The sequence below is a fragment of the Typopeltis vanoorti genome, chromosome 12, assembly GCF_054136105.1.
Source record: "Typopeltis vanoorti isolate ZY-2024b chromosome 12, IOZ_Tvanoo_1.0, whole genome shotgun sequence".
In the NCBI taxonomy this organism is placed as follows: domain Eukaryota; kingdom Metazoa; phylum Arthropoda; class Arachnida; order Uropygi; family Thelyphonidae; genus Typopeltis; species Typopeltis vanoorti.
Window position 1 is genome coordinate 69,658,122 of NC_143560.1, and position 17,533 is coordinate 69,675,654.

Sequence of the window (17,533 nt, forward strand, 5' to 3'; positions counted from 1 at the left end):
CGGGAAACAATTAAGGCAATAAAGCGCAGTTTAGTTACTTACGAACTACAACTGTTTATGTAAACTTTGTTGACGGAATTTACGCCAGTTGGAGAGAGAGAAAGATCTACCGGAAGTTTTACTGAGTCTTATGCCGAATATTTGATATACTGATGGCGCAGTCTTACAAATAAATTTTCAGTGTTCATTGGCATATGGCTAATAAATACAGAAGGTGGATAAACATAAAACACAGTCGAGTAAGTGAGTAAGGTTAAAAGAGAAAAACATTAGAGTAAAGCTATAAAGAATTAGGAATAGAATAAAGATAGAGATATTACATATAGGCCAAAATAAACAATACGTTTACAATAGGTCTTCTATCGTTATATTAAGGTCTTCTGGAGTGTTTGCAAAAATTATGATATCATCTGCATATCTTAGGTGTGTTAAGTTTCTGTTATTAATTTTTATACCAAGGTTTGTCCAGTTTATATTATTAAATATTTCTTGAAGGACTGCTGTAAAGATTTTGGGTGATGGAGAGTCTCCTTGTCAGACACCTTTTTCAAATGATATTTTATTGCTACTCGTGTGAAGTTGGATTGTTGCAGTGAGGTATATTGCCTGGAGGAGGTCCATATATTCTCCAGGAACTCCCTGATTCTGGAGTGCTTTGATTATTGCATTAGTTTTGATGGAATCAAACGATTTTTCATAATCAATGAAGGCTAAACAGAGAGAGGCAATTGGTTTCTTCTGCTTTTTCTGTTATTTGTTTTACTGTATGAATATGTGTTAAAGCCTTTATGGAATCCTGCCTGTTCTACTGGTTGAACAAGCAGGTTGTTTTATTGGTTCTACAAACCAATCAACTTGTTATAACTATAAGATTTATAACTTGGTACTTTCTCCTAAAGACAAACTCTCACCTCTGATGCTACCTGGTGTGTACGAGGTTCCATGCTCCTGTAAATTGTCTTATTATGGACAGATAGGTAGATCTGTTCATAAATGCATTTCGGAACATCAAGGCCATATCCATTTATCAAACCGCAGAAATCTGGCCTCGCACAACACGAAGTTGAAAACCCAAACCATAGGATCCATTGGGAAAAGACCAAACTTCTACACAGATCTTTATATAAACATGAACATTTATATAAAGAAAGCGCTGAAGCCTTACTTCACAGACCAAATCTAAACCGTAATGACGTTCTTGCTATTCCTAAAGTATGGGAAATTGTCATACAAAATTTTGTAAAATAATTTTTATATGTGTTATCTTATTTTAATGTAATCTTTTCCCCCTCCAGATATATTTTAATTTAATTCTATACATGCTACTGCACACATATTGGGATTCCATTGTAATCATGCACCCTAACTGTATGTTATTCCTAGTATTGTTTGAATTAACTGTACTGATGATGTCCTAAGATATTTAGGATGAAATATTTACTTATTAAAACTTATTACTGTGGTTATTACGTGTGTTTGTTTAGTCATTTAGTGTGGGTAATGTATGGCCTGCCATGATGAGTCCTTGACTCCATGGAGATCTCAGATAATAATAATAAAAGAAACAGTGGCTGTCTGCATTGGCTTAGTAAATACCTATAGGGAGAGGCTTATCCAATGAACCAATGTTGATCAGTTGATTCATCTGGACATGTCAGGAATACATTGGTGGATTATGGAGCAGCTAATCAGCTTGGAAAATTTCTTGTGCTTGCTATGAGCATATATTTCAATTTTTTATTTATATTTCACTTTATTTTCTAAGAATTTTCTTTAATTCACTTTTATTTTATTTTTTTCATTATGTAAATAATTGCCTTCTTTATGTAGATATTTTATTTAAAAAAATTATGGTGCATACTTTCTTATGAATAGAAAAATTATTTAAGAATACCATTACATTACTTTTCAAGTTGTAAATTATTCATAAAGTAGTAGCAGTGTTGCACGTATCTGACAGATAAGTGTTATTTTAGTAAATATTAGTAATTATTTTTGATTATATCTTATTTACTTCAGACTGTGAAGTTGAGAGAGAGAGTGTGTGTGTGTGTGTGTTTCAGAAATTTAATATGGATATCATCTAGAAAGCATTTTTTCATTGATGTGAACATAGAAAATGGCAGCCAAGGCTTCCTTGTTCACTGAGTTTATCATGAGGGATTTTGTATGATGTAGATATGTGCTATGTATTCACTGTCAAGAGTGAATGGATTATGGTACAAAAGCGAGAGAGAGAGAGAGAGAGAGAGAGAGCATGTCATCATAATTTTTCATGTGCATCTGCAAGAAATGAGTGTCCATGCAAATGAAGTGATGAATATTAATGTAAAGAAAGATAGTGAAGGTGTTCTGGAGAATGTGGAAGTAGTGAATGCTAGTGTGCGAAATATGAATAAATTAATTTATTAATGAATTTAGATTTTAGAATTCAGAAACATTTAGATTTGGAGCAGTTGCCACCCAAGTGATCGTATGAACCACAACACAGGCACTGCCTCTGTACTCTGGGATAGTTTACCATAGCTCAGGTTGTACTGATGTTAACAAAATTTGGTAGGGGCATCTTCATATGCATTGTGAAGGTGACCTTACCAGAAAACCAGTATGAATCTTTACCTGCTAAACCCTTTCATATGTTACTAATTTTATCCCATTTCAAGGATGTCTGTATAAGAATTTCATTGCTGTTCTCTATATATTCCATTGGAAATCTTTCAATTTTTACTGTTTTACTCTAGCTTCCCAACATTACAGGAATTACTGTGTTGCCTTCAAAAGTAAAACCCTGTAATAGTTTATTTACAGATGTGGAACCAATAGATTTAACTACAATTAAATATTTCCCTCTGCCATATAGGGGTGAAAGAATAAATCTCATTAGTACCAACTATCTCTTTTAAAACCTTTGTCACCCATCTCACATCTTGGAATTTGAATTCCTAGAGTTCGCACCCTTGGAGAAATTGGTACCATTATCTCAGGTGGAAAAAAAAAAGACTGAATCCTCTGCACTTGTTTTAAGAGAAAAAAAAAAAAAAACCTTTCGGTGATCAGCCTGAGAATTAAATAATCCCATGATATAGAAATAATTTTACACTACCAACAAGTGCTCCACTTGAGCTACTATAAAATGGTGGCCATGATACAGCCAAAAGTAATCCTGTAATGTAGATATTAACTGCATTACCAGCAATCTTAATATTTACTTAAAAAAAAAACAGTGCTAGCAGGGGCAAAACCATCACTAGCACCAGTAAAATAAACTCAAAGTGAAAAACAAATGTTCACAGAAAACAAAGGTACTTATACTACCAAAATCCAAGATGCCATCAGTGGGAACCAGACCCAGAAGTGATACCAAGGTTGAAGAAATTATGAAGTCATATTTACATATGCAAGTAGCCAAAAGGTGTCATACCTTATTACTAAAATACTCTGGATTAGCAAAAGATGTTGAAACTAGTTTCACTTGGTTATACAATACATTAAAGATGCCAAAAAATTATATTCTTGGTTTCATCCTTCATCCAAGTGTAAGCAAACAAAGTTTGCTTGTGTAGTCATTTCACAACTGGATTACTTGCATATAGAGGCTAATTACTTCACATCAATTGCCTAGCCATTGAAATTTTTTTTCGCTTGGTCCATAAGGATATGTGCATTGCATTATGGGATACTAAAGCAATATAACTTCATATTTATATAACTTTGCCCTTCATAATGAAGGGTGAAGTTATATAAATTACCCATGAACAATAATTTAACAGGGAGGACAATAAAATTCATGAAAACAAGAAAGTAAGTGGCACTTGATAGGGAGCCAGAGTCACTTTTCAGAATGCACTCAATCACATGATCCAGTCTTTGCAAGATAACTGTATTTTTTAAATAACAGTATTAAAAAGAATCTGCATTATGTAAAATTTTCACAGATTTAATTATACTAAGCTGATTTATATTGTGAGCTGTGAAAATCGGCTTAGGATAATACTGTTACAATTGTGTACCTACTTAAGAAGTAAAGGTATTCAAAGAATAAAATATATTCCTTGAACATGCAAGTTTTTTTTTATTTTTATTTTTTTAAAGAGTAGATTGTCTGTGTGCCTTGATGGTGGTAGTGTTGCATAGTTAAATGATTAAGTAAGAGAAATGGTGAGTTGTAGTGGAATAGTGCTCCTACCACGATGAGTCATGCATACTTTACTTATGTTTAAGGTTAATACTGAACTAAATGAATGAAGTGATTTGCTTAAAAATTTATTTAATGGAAATTATGACTATAATTTAATTTATATGCATATATGATATGAAAAACTTGCATATTTTCTGTTTTCAAGTACAATGCCATAACTATAATACATAATGGCCGTTCATTTTTATCGCTTCATGACTGAAACGAAAACAAAGAAATGAGTTCCATAGTGAAGTATGGATGGAGTGAAAAGTATGCTACAATATATATTGCTGTGAGAGAAATGAGCAGACTTTTGATACTCAATAGCAGATATTCATGAAATCTTTCACACAGAAAGAAAAATAGTTAAAAGTCATCAATTGTTATGATAAAATATCATCATTACTGATATATTTCCTATCATTTTCAATGAGACAATGCTTACTTCTCTTATTTGTTTAATTGTTTTTATATGCTGCATATTAAAGAGTTGAATTATTCAGTAGCTATTTTGCTAGAATCTCTCATTAAGGTGGAAATAATACGTTAGCTGATATTACACAATTAGACAGAAAAACAGACATATATAAGCAAGAATGTTACCAGAGATGTTGAAATTGGGGATGATATTTCACTATGTGTTAAGGGAATGTGCAGAAGAATTGCTAAATGCTTTGACCTGGTTATCTGAGTCTTAATACATGTAATATCCTTGGGGTGGTAATACAGGCCTTCAAAAAAGATGAGTTCTGAAAATTAAAGATTGTGTGAATAGAGAGTTGATATATTATAAGGAACAGCAAAGGATCAGGTCTGAGTAATTTGTAATCACTTTATGATCTTTCAAAAAATTCTGAAAATAATATGATCAAGTCAACTACAGCTGCTGGACTTCACTAAGGCATTCAACAGAATACCATATGAAAGAGTACTGAATAAAGTGGAGATGGATAAAAGACTAGTGGCATGAATAAGGAAGCAGATTAAAAACAGTTAATTTTTTATGAAGTGGAAAAGTCAGAGAATGACCAGTGGAGCTAGAGGATACAGGTTTCTTTGTGGGATCCTTGCATTCAATTCACATAATATTGGGAAAGGCTGGAAGAAAAATATTCATCTGTTTGTTGATGATACAAACTTGGGTAGAATGATGATGATGAGAGCAATTCCAATATGGAATGCTTGAAAAGGATCCAAACAGACTGATGCTATGGATGAATAATGATGGCTATCAGTTCAATGTTACTAAAAGCAAAGTTATGAATCTGGTTAAAAAAAATTCTGAAAATAATACTATATTAATGGGATGATGCAACAAGAAACTAATGAGATGTAATTAGATTAAGGATGTCAAAGTGATGGTAAATGGGGTACTGAAAGTTAGGGGTTAAATTGCAAATGTGGTAAATACACAACAGAATAACATCAAGAAAGACTAATGAAATCATGTTGTCTTTTTACAAGGCCTTGTTATGACACCAACATCTCAAATCCAGGATTTTGAGGCAGATGAGAAAGCAGTTGCTGACTATCTGATGATGCGAACTTTATTTGGCAAGAAACTCAGTGGCTCGCTCTTCAACAATTGTCAACTTCACAAAAATCAGTTCATCATATAAAAGCATTTTGTCCTTCCTAGATGCCTTAATAATTCTCAATGATACTCTCATCTTTCTTTTAAGGTTACACAGTGGTCAGCACTCATTATGAAGAATTTATGGAAACAAAAACATAGATACTGGAGTAATTACTTTACTTATAATTATGAAAATAATACTCTACATTTTGACCTCTCTGTATTGAGATCGTTATCATGAAAACATACACATGCACAGGACACAAGCTCAATAACACTACACAAAAGTAAGATATATCAAAATGCTTTGTTAATCATTTACCCTAACCTGAACTTTGGTTGCTCTTTATTGGCTAGTCCTTATATCACTGGTTTGTAATGAGCAGTCAATCACAAACAAGCGATATAAGGAGCAACCACTAACCAACTACTAATGGACGATGGCCAAATTATCAACACATCTGGCTACAAACTTAATGATGGAGAACTCTCACTTCTGAAAAAAAGGCTTAAACTATGCTATTGCACCAAGGTCAGTAAACAAATTAGACTTCTTGTACCACTGAAAGAGGTCTAAATTCTCACCTCTCTAATATAGTCAATAAAATACAGATGGAAACATCCAACATACTAAAGTCTAATAAACAGCTAAGTTGCAATTTAATGAAAGCAGAAAAATTAGCCCTTATATCTCTAAAAAATAACAAAGACCCTTTGTCAGGTCTTGGTTGTTTTTATTACCAGACAAAGGCAAGGCTACCACCGTTCTTGACTGGACAGCATACCTTGAACCAATTGGTATCTGACCACCACCACATGTACTGAATGGCTAACTACAATCCTACAAACTGCATCAAAGAGAAAAAAACAGAATTAATCAAGTCAGTGATCACGTGGCAAGAGAAAACAATTAAAAAGCTATTATCACATTATGCTCCGCCCGCAGAACTTATGGCCTGACTAATATACACAAAACAAACACACCACTATGCCTAATAGTTGAAGGAATCAACAGCCTCAATTATTACTTAGCCATTTTTTTTTTTTGCATCATTGCAGTCTCCTCAATTATTTATGAAATACACAAATTTCTTGGCAACAAAATAACCAGCATTTATAGCCAAATAGAATAATTTTAGAATGTCAGGAGGAAAATCATTATATTACATTATGGATATTATTTCTGGGGAAACTCCCATGTTACTCCTCTTAACAAACTATTATATTTATGGCTATTTTGCCTGCTTCTGTTTAGGAGTGCCCCTATTCAAATGTCATTGGCTTTTTACTCACGGATTCTTAGGGCATTGTAGATGTATATTTACTAATAAATATATGTAGCATAAAGGAAGAGAAATTTACACATACCTTTTTCTGGGTGTTGTGGCTTTTCTTCTTTCTGTGATGTCCAAACTACTGTGTGTGTGGGGGGGGGGGGGGGGGGAATTAATTGCAGAAGGTGCCAGTAGGTTCATGGTATAAAAGGGTTAGGAACCCCCCCCCCCCCCCACGAGGCTCTCTCTTGGTTCTCCAGTCTTCGTATGGGTTGTCTTATGTGGTTTTCCTGAGTGACGGTCAGGAGTTCTCTCCTTCTGCCACGACAAGGAACAAAGTAAGCAGAATTTCGGTTCCCAATTCCCTATTATTAGAAAGGAGGGACGCTGTACAGCTGAGAAGAAAGGTAACCTACTGCATGTTATATTAACCGTGTTCTTGACGAAAAAAGAAAATCTGTGGAGAAGTAGGTGCCCGCATAGTGAATCTCATGACCTACCGAATCGCAGATCCTTTGTGTTTCCTTGGAAGAAGCTTGATGTGCTGAAGACATGAAGGCCCACCTTGATCCGAGAAATCTCAGATATGGTCCACTACAGAAAAATTCGTCCTTGGAAATTATAATTTCCGAGGACGAGTAAGAGCAGAGACTAGCATAGAAGATCCTTATCAAACGGTATCGTAAAATCTTATATAATTTCAAATCTTATGTAGCTGTGATTGTAGTTCAGTTACCGATCTATTGAAAGACTTGAACAAGAGTTGAACTAGGACTTTAGTGCATTTAAGAATAGAAAGAGAATAGACTTGTCAATGTTAATAGATAAAAAAATCGTGCATCTAGTTACTTATGCATGTCATCTATATTTTGTCTGAGAGCTGTCTCAGACAAAATATAGAATGTGGTTACTATTGTAGCGATAGGACTGTTTAACCCATATTACTCTCGTGAGTTAACGCGTGTAAACTAATTATGTTTAATTAGAGTATTGTATCATATTATTGTGCTCAGACAGATGAGAAGTTTTAGTCAATTGTTAACATTTGCAAGGATATCCTTTTATCGTATGTGTAGAGTCTTTTGTGGTGGCATAATAGCCTTTCCCACATAGAATTTATAACCTATCATTTGTGTTTTGCTAGTATTGCTTCAGCTTAGTATTGAATTAAATTATAACAATTTTTAATGTATTGTATTGTGCTTATGTGTATAATAAACTTTTGCTCATTGAAAACTCAGTTGTCTGAAATTGTCATCCAATGCACCGCTTGTAATAACAAACGAATCAAGCCGCGGGGGGGGGGGGGGGGGGAGAGATTTTAGTTGCAACTTCAAGGTCATGACTGCATAATTGTTTCACACCTAAACATATTTAAGAAATTGCTTCTTGTTTTGATTTTCTTTCATAAACTAAATGTCCTAAATGGCACAGCTAAAAAATATAAATGTTTTAGGATACTAAGGGGGAGCAAGAGCTTAGATATCTTGTATTTGGGTGATATCATGTACAGTAAGAAATTTGTTACAAACAAGATAAATGAACTTGTAAGAGGAATTAACAATTATAGGATGGTAAAAAGGGGACAAAGCTAAGGAATTGAAATGTTCTCTAGCAGGCAAGCATGAGTAGAATACTGAGACATTATGTCAATAACCAGAGTTTTCAAAATAATTGCTGCAATAGCAGTTGGAAGGTAATACCTACACCAAAAGATGAGAGGAGATTGAAGAATATCATGAAGAAAAATGCTTCCGAAGTATAAGGTATTTTCATAGGAGATGAAAAGAAACTAGGTGTGAATGCGTCTAAATCTACAACACTGAGACGACTTCATAAATTGGGTTTTAAATCAAGTGTACCTAAGATGAAGTCACTTATGACTTTCAAGCAAAAGGCAGCTAGAGTGTAATGGTGGTGTAAGCAAAGACTGCTGTGGGGGCAAGAGGACAAGAAAAAGGTACTTTTTAGTGATGAAAGTATGTTCTGTGTGTTCCATGGTCATCAAGGGATATGTGTATGGAGTCTTAAGCAAGAAGCATTTGATAAAGAATGCATTAAACATTCAGTGAAATTTGCAACCTCTGTCATGGTATAGGATTGTATGACTGCAGAGAGTCCAAGTAGGCTGTGTATTGCATACGAAAGAGTCAATTCCAAAGTATACCAAGAAATTTTTGAGCACTTTATGTTATTGGCATCGGAAGATTTATGTAATGGGGATTTCCTTTTGCAGCAAGATTATTCAGATTCTTGTCACATGTTCTAGACTGTGATTTTTGCGCATTTATTTTCACATTATTCTAATATTTTTAACCATGTTAAAAGTTATTCTAATTTTGTGAATGTTTTCAAATAACATTTTTCTTATAATTTATATTACATTTTATTTGTTTATATGGTTATATAATCTACAGAATACATAGTTATAGATGATGCTAATGCATATTTGGTAATAATTATTTTCTATGCAATAAAATAGAATTGCAAATCATTCAACACATTTTCTTTGATTATTCTAATGTTTTGATTTGGAGGTGTATAAGAACTACATGGTTAGTATGAAACACGAAACAAAGTAAATAGGAACAAGAATCTGCTAAACTGATCACGACACTACGTCAGTAAACGATATTTATTATGATCATAGTTGGAACGTAATGTCATTCTGATAATTGAGGGGTCAGGTAAGTGAAGTACAATTACATGGTGGTGCGCTACCATAAGTTGGTTGACATGCATGGGTTGGTTAACTATAGGATCGTTGTTTTGAAGGTCAGATAAATGGTCGATTAGTGTATAACACATGTGAATTAAAAAAATAATAATTTAAACCATTTGAGATCAGAATTTCTCACATCTTTGGCATCACGAATAACCAATTATTACAATTCTAGTTAATGCGGTGTCAACGGGGTTTCATAAATGCTCCTAGAATGGTAGTTGGTTTGCGATTGCTTTGTGCTAAATAGCAAAGGACATACTATCATTCCAAAGGACACATCAATGCACAAGGTAAAAAACATCATGCAATTTGTACGAGTCTGACAAGATCTGCCATGTTAGTATTTTTTTTTTTTTTGAGTGAAGTGCAACTGGAACATGGCAAATGTTAAGAAAAATGTTGTATTGTTCACACTCACACTCAAGAGTGCTTAAGGGTCAAAGCTGTATAACTGAGAGGAGACCTCCACATAGCGTTTAAAGGAATGCGGAGAACCGACCAGGGCTTCTGACGGATTTAGGGATTTAGCCAACCAAATTGTAATTCTTATTGGCTTAAACCAAAATACAAAATGATGGTACACCATGGCAAAATTTCATGCCGGCTGGGGCATCACCTGGTTAAACAAGGCCCCCCCGTTGTTTTTGCCAGGGAACCAGGGCGAACAGCGAAAAGTCCGCTACTGGAACAAATCTGAAAAACCACCCCAACTCAACATCACCAGAGTTAAAGATCGGTACTGTCAACATAAGAAGCCTGAATGGCAAAGAAATGGAGCTAGCTGAGGAATTAGATAAGTACTTACCATATCGACACAATAGGGGTGACTGAAAGAAAAAAGACAAAAACTTTCTGAGATCTTTCTGAACAATAAATACAAAATGTTATATTCAGGCAATGACAATCAAGGAAAAGAAGGAGTAGCCATAGTATGCAACACAAAATACGAGGCTAATCTTCTTGAATGGCAGGCAGTCTCAAGTAGCGTGATGTGGGCAAATATCAGAATGGGGAACTGGACAATGGGACTTATTTGTGCCTATGGTCCCACAAAAGGTTCTACTAAGGTAGAAGTGGAGGAATTTTTTGATGCTTTAGAAAAAGCATCTGACATAATGAAAAAGGAAAAGTTGGTCCTTGTTGGGGATCTAAATAGCAGAGTAGGAAATGATTGTCAGACATACAAAAATATATTAGGAAAATTTGGAGAAAAGAGCAAAGCTAATAATAATGGGAAATATTTGTTGGATTTCTGCTTAGGACATGGACTGGTTATTACTAACACCATGTTTCAACAAAAAAATGTGCCAAATTCACATGGAGAGAAGAGGCAAGAAATAAGAAAAGTCTCATTGACTATGTTATTATTGATAGTTATGTTTGATGTTTTCTCCCTTGTGCAGGACACCAGAGTGTACAGAGGATTTGAAACTGGAAGTGATGATCACTATTTAGTCTTGAGCAGGATAAAATTGAATTTCATATTGAAAAGAATAACGTGTAAGAAAGTTTTAAAGCGAATTTTAAAAAGTTGAGCAGCTCTCAGATGTGAACTGTAGACTAAAATACACAAAGATTATTGAAGAAAAAATGAAACAGTTTGAGAACAGGAACCAAACTTTAGAGATTCAGTGGCAAGCCTTGAAGAAAACACTGACTGATTCAGCCAGAGAGGCATCTGGTGAGATTATCGGCAAGGATAGAAAAATAACTCCATTGTGGACACAGGAAGTTAAAGAGGAAGTGAAGGAAAAGAAGAACGCATATCAAAAGTTCCTGGCAAATAAGTCAGCTTGTGCATTAGAGAATACAGAGACAAATGTAAGAAAGCTAAACACTGTGTAAAACTAGCTAAACAAAAGTCATGGGAGGACTTCGGCAAGAACATAGAAAATAAATATCAAGAAGGTGGCAAAATATTCTGTGGGTTGTTAAAGAAGCTTAGAAATGGAGGAAAGAGTGCTGTAAAAGGAGTTAGAGATGATAAAGGTGACATGAAAACGGGAGAAAAGGATATCCTTGAAGTATGGAGTAATTACTTCGAAAAATTGCTAAATGAAACAAGCAGTGATAGCACAGTGGTAAAAAAGACTCAACAGGCATACAGTCAGGAACATATCCATACTTGAAGTAGGAAAGGCCATCAAAGGCTTGAAATGTGGAACGGCAACAGGAGTAGATGATATTCGATCAGAAATGATGAAGTATGGTGTTACACTGGTTGCACTGCATAGTTCAGAAAGCACGGACAGAGACGAATTCCCGATGATTGGAGTAGAGCTCTCATAGGGGAAATAAAACTGAATGTGAGAATTACAGAGGTATTTCCCTACTGAGTGTTCCTGGCAAGATTTATGCAAGTATAATTGAGAAACAGTTGAGAAGAATGGTGGAAGAAAAGCTTGGTGAAGAACAAGCTGGATTCAGGCCAAATAGAGTCTGTCAGGTTCAGATCTTCACTTTACAACAAATAGTGGAGAAAGCATGAGAATATAACAAAGATCTATATTTAAGTTTTGTCGATCTGGAAAAGGCATATGATACGGTGCCAAGAGAGAAGCTATTCAATACACTACAGTTATATGGTGTAAACGGGGCTTTATATCAAGCAATACTTAGTCTTTATTTGAGCTGTAAGTCAGCAGTTAGAATTGAAATAAGTACAGGATGATGATTTAATGTTAAATCTGGTGTGAGACAAGGATGTACATTATCCCCTCTGTTATTCATTATTTATATGGATCACATTATGAAGGAAAGTGGTATTAAACATGATATCAAAATTGGAGATGTTAATGTCAGCTGTTTGCTTTATGCAGACGATGTTATACTTCTAAATAAATCAGCTACAAGTCTGCAACATTCCCTGACAAAATTGAATGACTGTTGTAATTAGATATGGTATGAAGGTCAGCACTGAAAAGACAAAGACAATGATAATAGGCAGAATCGTTGAAAATGTCAACTGCATTGTGGACGGAGTACCTGTGGAACAAGTAAAACATTTCAGCTACTTATTCACGATTTTTAGTGAAGATGGTAAATTAAATATGGAAATAGACAACAGAATCAGAGCTGGTATGGTAGGAAGTCAATTGAATAAATTTATATGGAATCAGAGAGAAATTAGTCGGAACACTAAATTAGCTGTATACAAGACAGTATTCAAACCAATTTTAAGTCATGGATCTGAGAGCTGGGTCAGAAGTAAAACATTTGACCAAAGATCAGAGACCGTCCTGAGAAAGATTAGATGGGTGAACAGATGGCATCAATGGCAATATCATATTAAAAAATGAGCATATTAGGAAAGAACTTGACATTGTCAGTATCCAGGAATGTGTTAGCTGAGCTAATCTCAGGTGGTATGGTCACTTAAATAGAATGGGCAAGGAAAGATTATCAAAATAAGTGTTCTCTGCCAGGTTGGCAGGAAAAGTACCCAGAGGAAGACCAAGATATAGGTGGATTGATATGGTACAAAGTGCCTTAGAAGACAGAAATATAAGATCTGATAATGCTGGAGTCTTGACAAGTAACAGACTGATTGGGAGGAAAATTGTAGATAGGAAGTTAGTAATGATTTAAATTTTTCATGTAATACTATCATATCCTGTACACCCCTTGAGGGTACATAGCAGGAATTTGATGATGATGATGAATAGCTGAGTCTTTCATGAGGTGTTACTGCAACTGGAACTCCTCCCATTGATTGATGTTGCTCTCATTAGTTTTTCTATATGTTGCTAATATAATATTTTAATAACAATATCACCAGAACATGTTTTGGGAGATCCTGTCAGTTCTTCTAATCCATTTTGAATAAAGAGGAGTGATATTTTCCCTATCAGCTTTTCACATAGAGAAAATCTAAAAGGGAAAACACATAGAGAGTGTTTAATGGATGATGAAAAACACCTGGCATATTTATGTGCCAGATGTCTTTTGTTTCTTATTTATATTATCAAATGATAGATCTATGGTACTTGGTTGGGCTGTGTGAGCTTCCCTTGACTATTTGAAGATGATGGATCCCTTCTCAAAGGATTTTTCTGGTTTAGAGTCAAAGATCACCACCCACTATGGAGCATCAAATAGACATCCACTATCTGACAGGCAATAAATGCCTCAGAAATGGAACACCAGTATTACCTGGATGCCATACTAGTACTGTAGCAAGGCTTGGGCTTATCCCCAAACCATGGGATAGTAGACTTACTGCAACACCATTGAACCTTGCAAGGAAGCCCGGCATCATACCGATTCTCGCTGGGCCATTCATGATTGCCAAATCAAAAGTTAAAATAATGTGACTACCAGAATCCTCTTTTAAGATGTCCATAGGTCACATTGCACATGATTAGGGCATTAGATTCCATTGATGGTGGTCTGAAAGACAGGATAGTAGGAGATTCATTAGAAGTAAATCAAAGAATGGGAAAAAACATATAGAAAAGAGGGAGAATGGAATGAAAAGGGACAATACCATTAACAGGAGGTGCTGCATGTGGAGGGATGCTCGTAAGGATGTGCTTAGTTTTAGCCCACCTGGATGGATTCCAACAGCGAGGCATCATTTTAGGAGTGCAGCACCTGCCTTGAACACTTAGCTAATTATTAAATATTCTCACTTTGTTTCAGACTAGCTATTTAATTTCTTGTATCATTCATGAATGGAATAAGTATTTTATCATGTATTTTATCCAAAATATATGATGTTTTAAGTTTATTAATATGTGTGTGTATATTATTTTTTTTACTGATATGCATACTTATACAATTTCTGAACGAGATGAAGCTTAAAAAATGTAGTGCAATTAATAGTATTATTTCTAGGTTCTTCACTGTTTCTCAATGGTGGTCTACATATAGTACTAATGCTATTCATCATTTTGGTGGCGTTAATAATTTTCATAATCCAGTGGGAAGTCATCACCATCTGAAAAAGTAACGCAAAGACCAAAGATATCGAGGTAATCAAAAGTACAATTTGATCTCTAGAGCAGGGTTCCAGGGTTGTCCTACCCATGGTGGGACAACCTTGGTATAGGTATAGGTTCCAGGGTAATCCTTATCCTACTCATGGTACTCAATGTTCTATAGGTGTTCATGCGCAGTATCATCATAAAAAAAGCTGATCATAGCACAAACTTATTGTTTTTATGACTGAATAGCAACCATCCACTTAATAAATATCATATTCTAACACTCATCTAATAAACAGAAAAGGACTAAATCTTAAAAAAATATCAGAGAAGACTTACCATTTTATACTTGTATTATCCAAATATAGCTCCTCAAGAGAAACTGAATGCTTGACTACATGAAGAAGTTGTTCAAGAGCTTCTGAAACCTAAACATTTAGTAATATTTAATACCAAAGCTATTATCAGCATACATTTATACTGATTTTTAATTAAAAAAAAAACTATAGTGAAGATGTTGTGAATATTAATGAATTACATGATCTCAACACTTTCATTGCCAAGCTGAAAATTGGAATTTCGTGTGGTGGCCAAATTTTTTTTATTTTTTTTATTTAATTAGCAACGTCCACGCGATAATGCGTGATCGGCCACCAGGTGAGAACTCATATCACGCGATATCGTGTGGTTGACAATGAACGTGTTAATCCACAAATATATTCATTCAGTACATTCAAATATAAGTCCAATCATTTTATTACATAATTATTGAAAAAAACCTGAATGCTTCTTTAATTTAGAAGAAAATAAAATCACATAAAACTGACAGAGTCAAAATATAACAAAGAGCAGGTTATATTAATCAAAGTAATGAAATTAATGGATTTCTGCCAAAATAGATAACTTATTATGAAAAAGTCCAATCATTCTAATTTTATGTGCTGAAAAAGCCACCTGTTTAGGAAAGTGATGTCACATAATTGTTGTTATTAATTATTAAGTAATAATTCTGAAAAGAATTATTACTTAATTCTGAAAAGTTCAATCAATGGACATTATATTTCCTTCACCACTATACATAAACATAACATTCTCTAATCCTGAAAGTTTTTTTACCTTGGTCTTGGTTCTATTATACGTTAACAATACCAATAAATTATGCACTTGGTTTTGATCCTTTACCCAAGGAAGCAAAACAATGTTTAGCACTTGAAAACATATTCACGTCTGAGCTAATTGTATATAGAAGCTAATGACTTCACATAACTTGCCTTAATATGTATCCCATAATGCAAAGCACACCCCACCCTTTAGGACATGTAAAATGCTATGCATAATGAGAAGGGCCACTACCCAAACCGGTTTCGACCTTGTGCTTAACATCTTTCTCTCATCCAGAGTAATAAGGTCTAGTACCTTTTGGCTACTTGTATATGAGATATGACTTCTGCATTACTTCAACTTTGGTATCTCTACTGGGTCTGGTGCCCACTGATAAGATCCAAATAAAGGTCAAACTGGTCTGGGATGGCCCTTCTCATTATGCATAGCATTTTACATGTTCGAAGGGATGTGTGTGTGCTTTGCATTATGGAACACATACTTAGGCAAGTGATGCAAAGTCATTAACCTCTATATACAAGTGGCTCAAGATGTGAAAATATTTTCAAGCACAAAACATTGTTTTGCTTCCTTGGGTAAAGAATTAAAATCAAGTATATAATTTCTTTATATTTAATGCATTCTATGATTCTTTGTTCATTCTAGCTTTTTAATAGTTTTAACTCAGCACTATACAATAAGAAAATAGACTAAGTAAATTATTTATACTGTCCATATAGTTGCTCCTTTTATAATCTTTCATATAAAGAGATAAGCAAAGATTTTATGTTATGGAGCACCTTAGGTCAGAACATGTCTTTTGACTACAACTCTATTTTTAAATTAAAAAATAAAATGAAAAATTAATGAAGTGATCATATATATTGCCTACCTTTGTTGCACTTTTGACAATAACGATCTCTGAAATTTGGAGTGGAGAATGCAGATGGTGATGAATGAATATGATATTAATGATAGGCAAATTAGTAAGATGGAGCTCCATTGAATTTTAAAATTTAAAACATGTGAATCAAGTTGTTAAAAGCATAAAAATAATAGGATACTGTTAAAAGATGAGATATGATTAGTAAGTACACTATAAAACTTGTAAAATTTAAAAATGAAAAATATTAAAAATTAGAATAAAAACTGTCAAGGATAAGAAAATAATGTAAAAGCCTTGAAAATAAAACAAAAATATATGATGAAAAATGAAACTGATTTACGGAAGTAAGGCCGTTTTGCAAAAGCTGTCATCAGAATAAAAGAATAAAATTTTGTAGTGTATATTATGTAGGCTGTGTCAATGCCATTAAGGTATTTTGATTGGTTAAAAGTTTTGTTGCTGTTGGGGAGCTGCCAATGTTTTTCATTATTAAATTTTAAAAGTTTTATAGTGTACTAATCATATCATTATATATTACTGGATTTATTCTCGTATTTTAATAGTATCCTATTATATAATTAAAAAATAGAGTTGCAGTCAAAAGACACGTTCTGACCTAGGGTGCACCATAACATAAAAGCATTGTTTATCTCTTTATATCATAGACTAAGTAAATTTATTAAGGCACAGATATTTCATGGGATTCAAACATAAGATGTAAACAATCAACTAATTAAATGAAAACAATTTGAACTGTATCAGAAAAAAGAGAGACAAGTCTGAACTGAGAACCCTCTAGAACACAGGCCAGATAGTAAATATTTTACTCTGTAGGTAAAGAAGTAAATCTGAGATCATATTACAGA

At 34.1% G+C, this 17,533-nt stretch overlaps 1 protein-coding gene across 2 annotated transcripts in view; it reads right to left on the minus strand.

Moving 5' to 3' along the window:
- Positions 1 to 17,533, minus strand: part of LRR (capping protein regulator and myosin 1 linker 1 leucine rich repeat protein) — a 917,109-nt gene that overhangs the window by 709,393 nt on the left and 190,183 nt on the right. For both annotated transcript variants that reach the window (XM_090401192.1, XM_090401191.1), the window contains exon 9: positions 15,020 to 15,108. In XM_090401192.1, the coding sequence (XP_090257318.1) occupies positions 15,020 to 15,108 (89 nt within the window). The remainder of the gene's footprint in view (positions 1 to 15,019; positions 15,109 to 17,533) is intronic.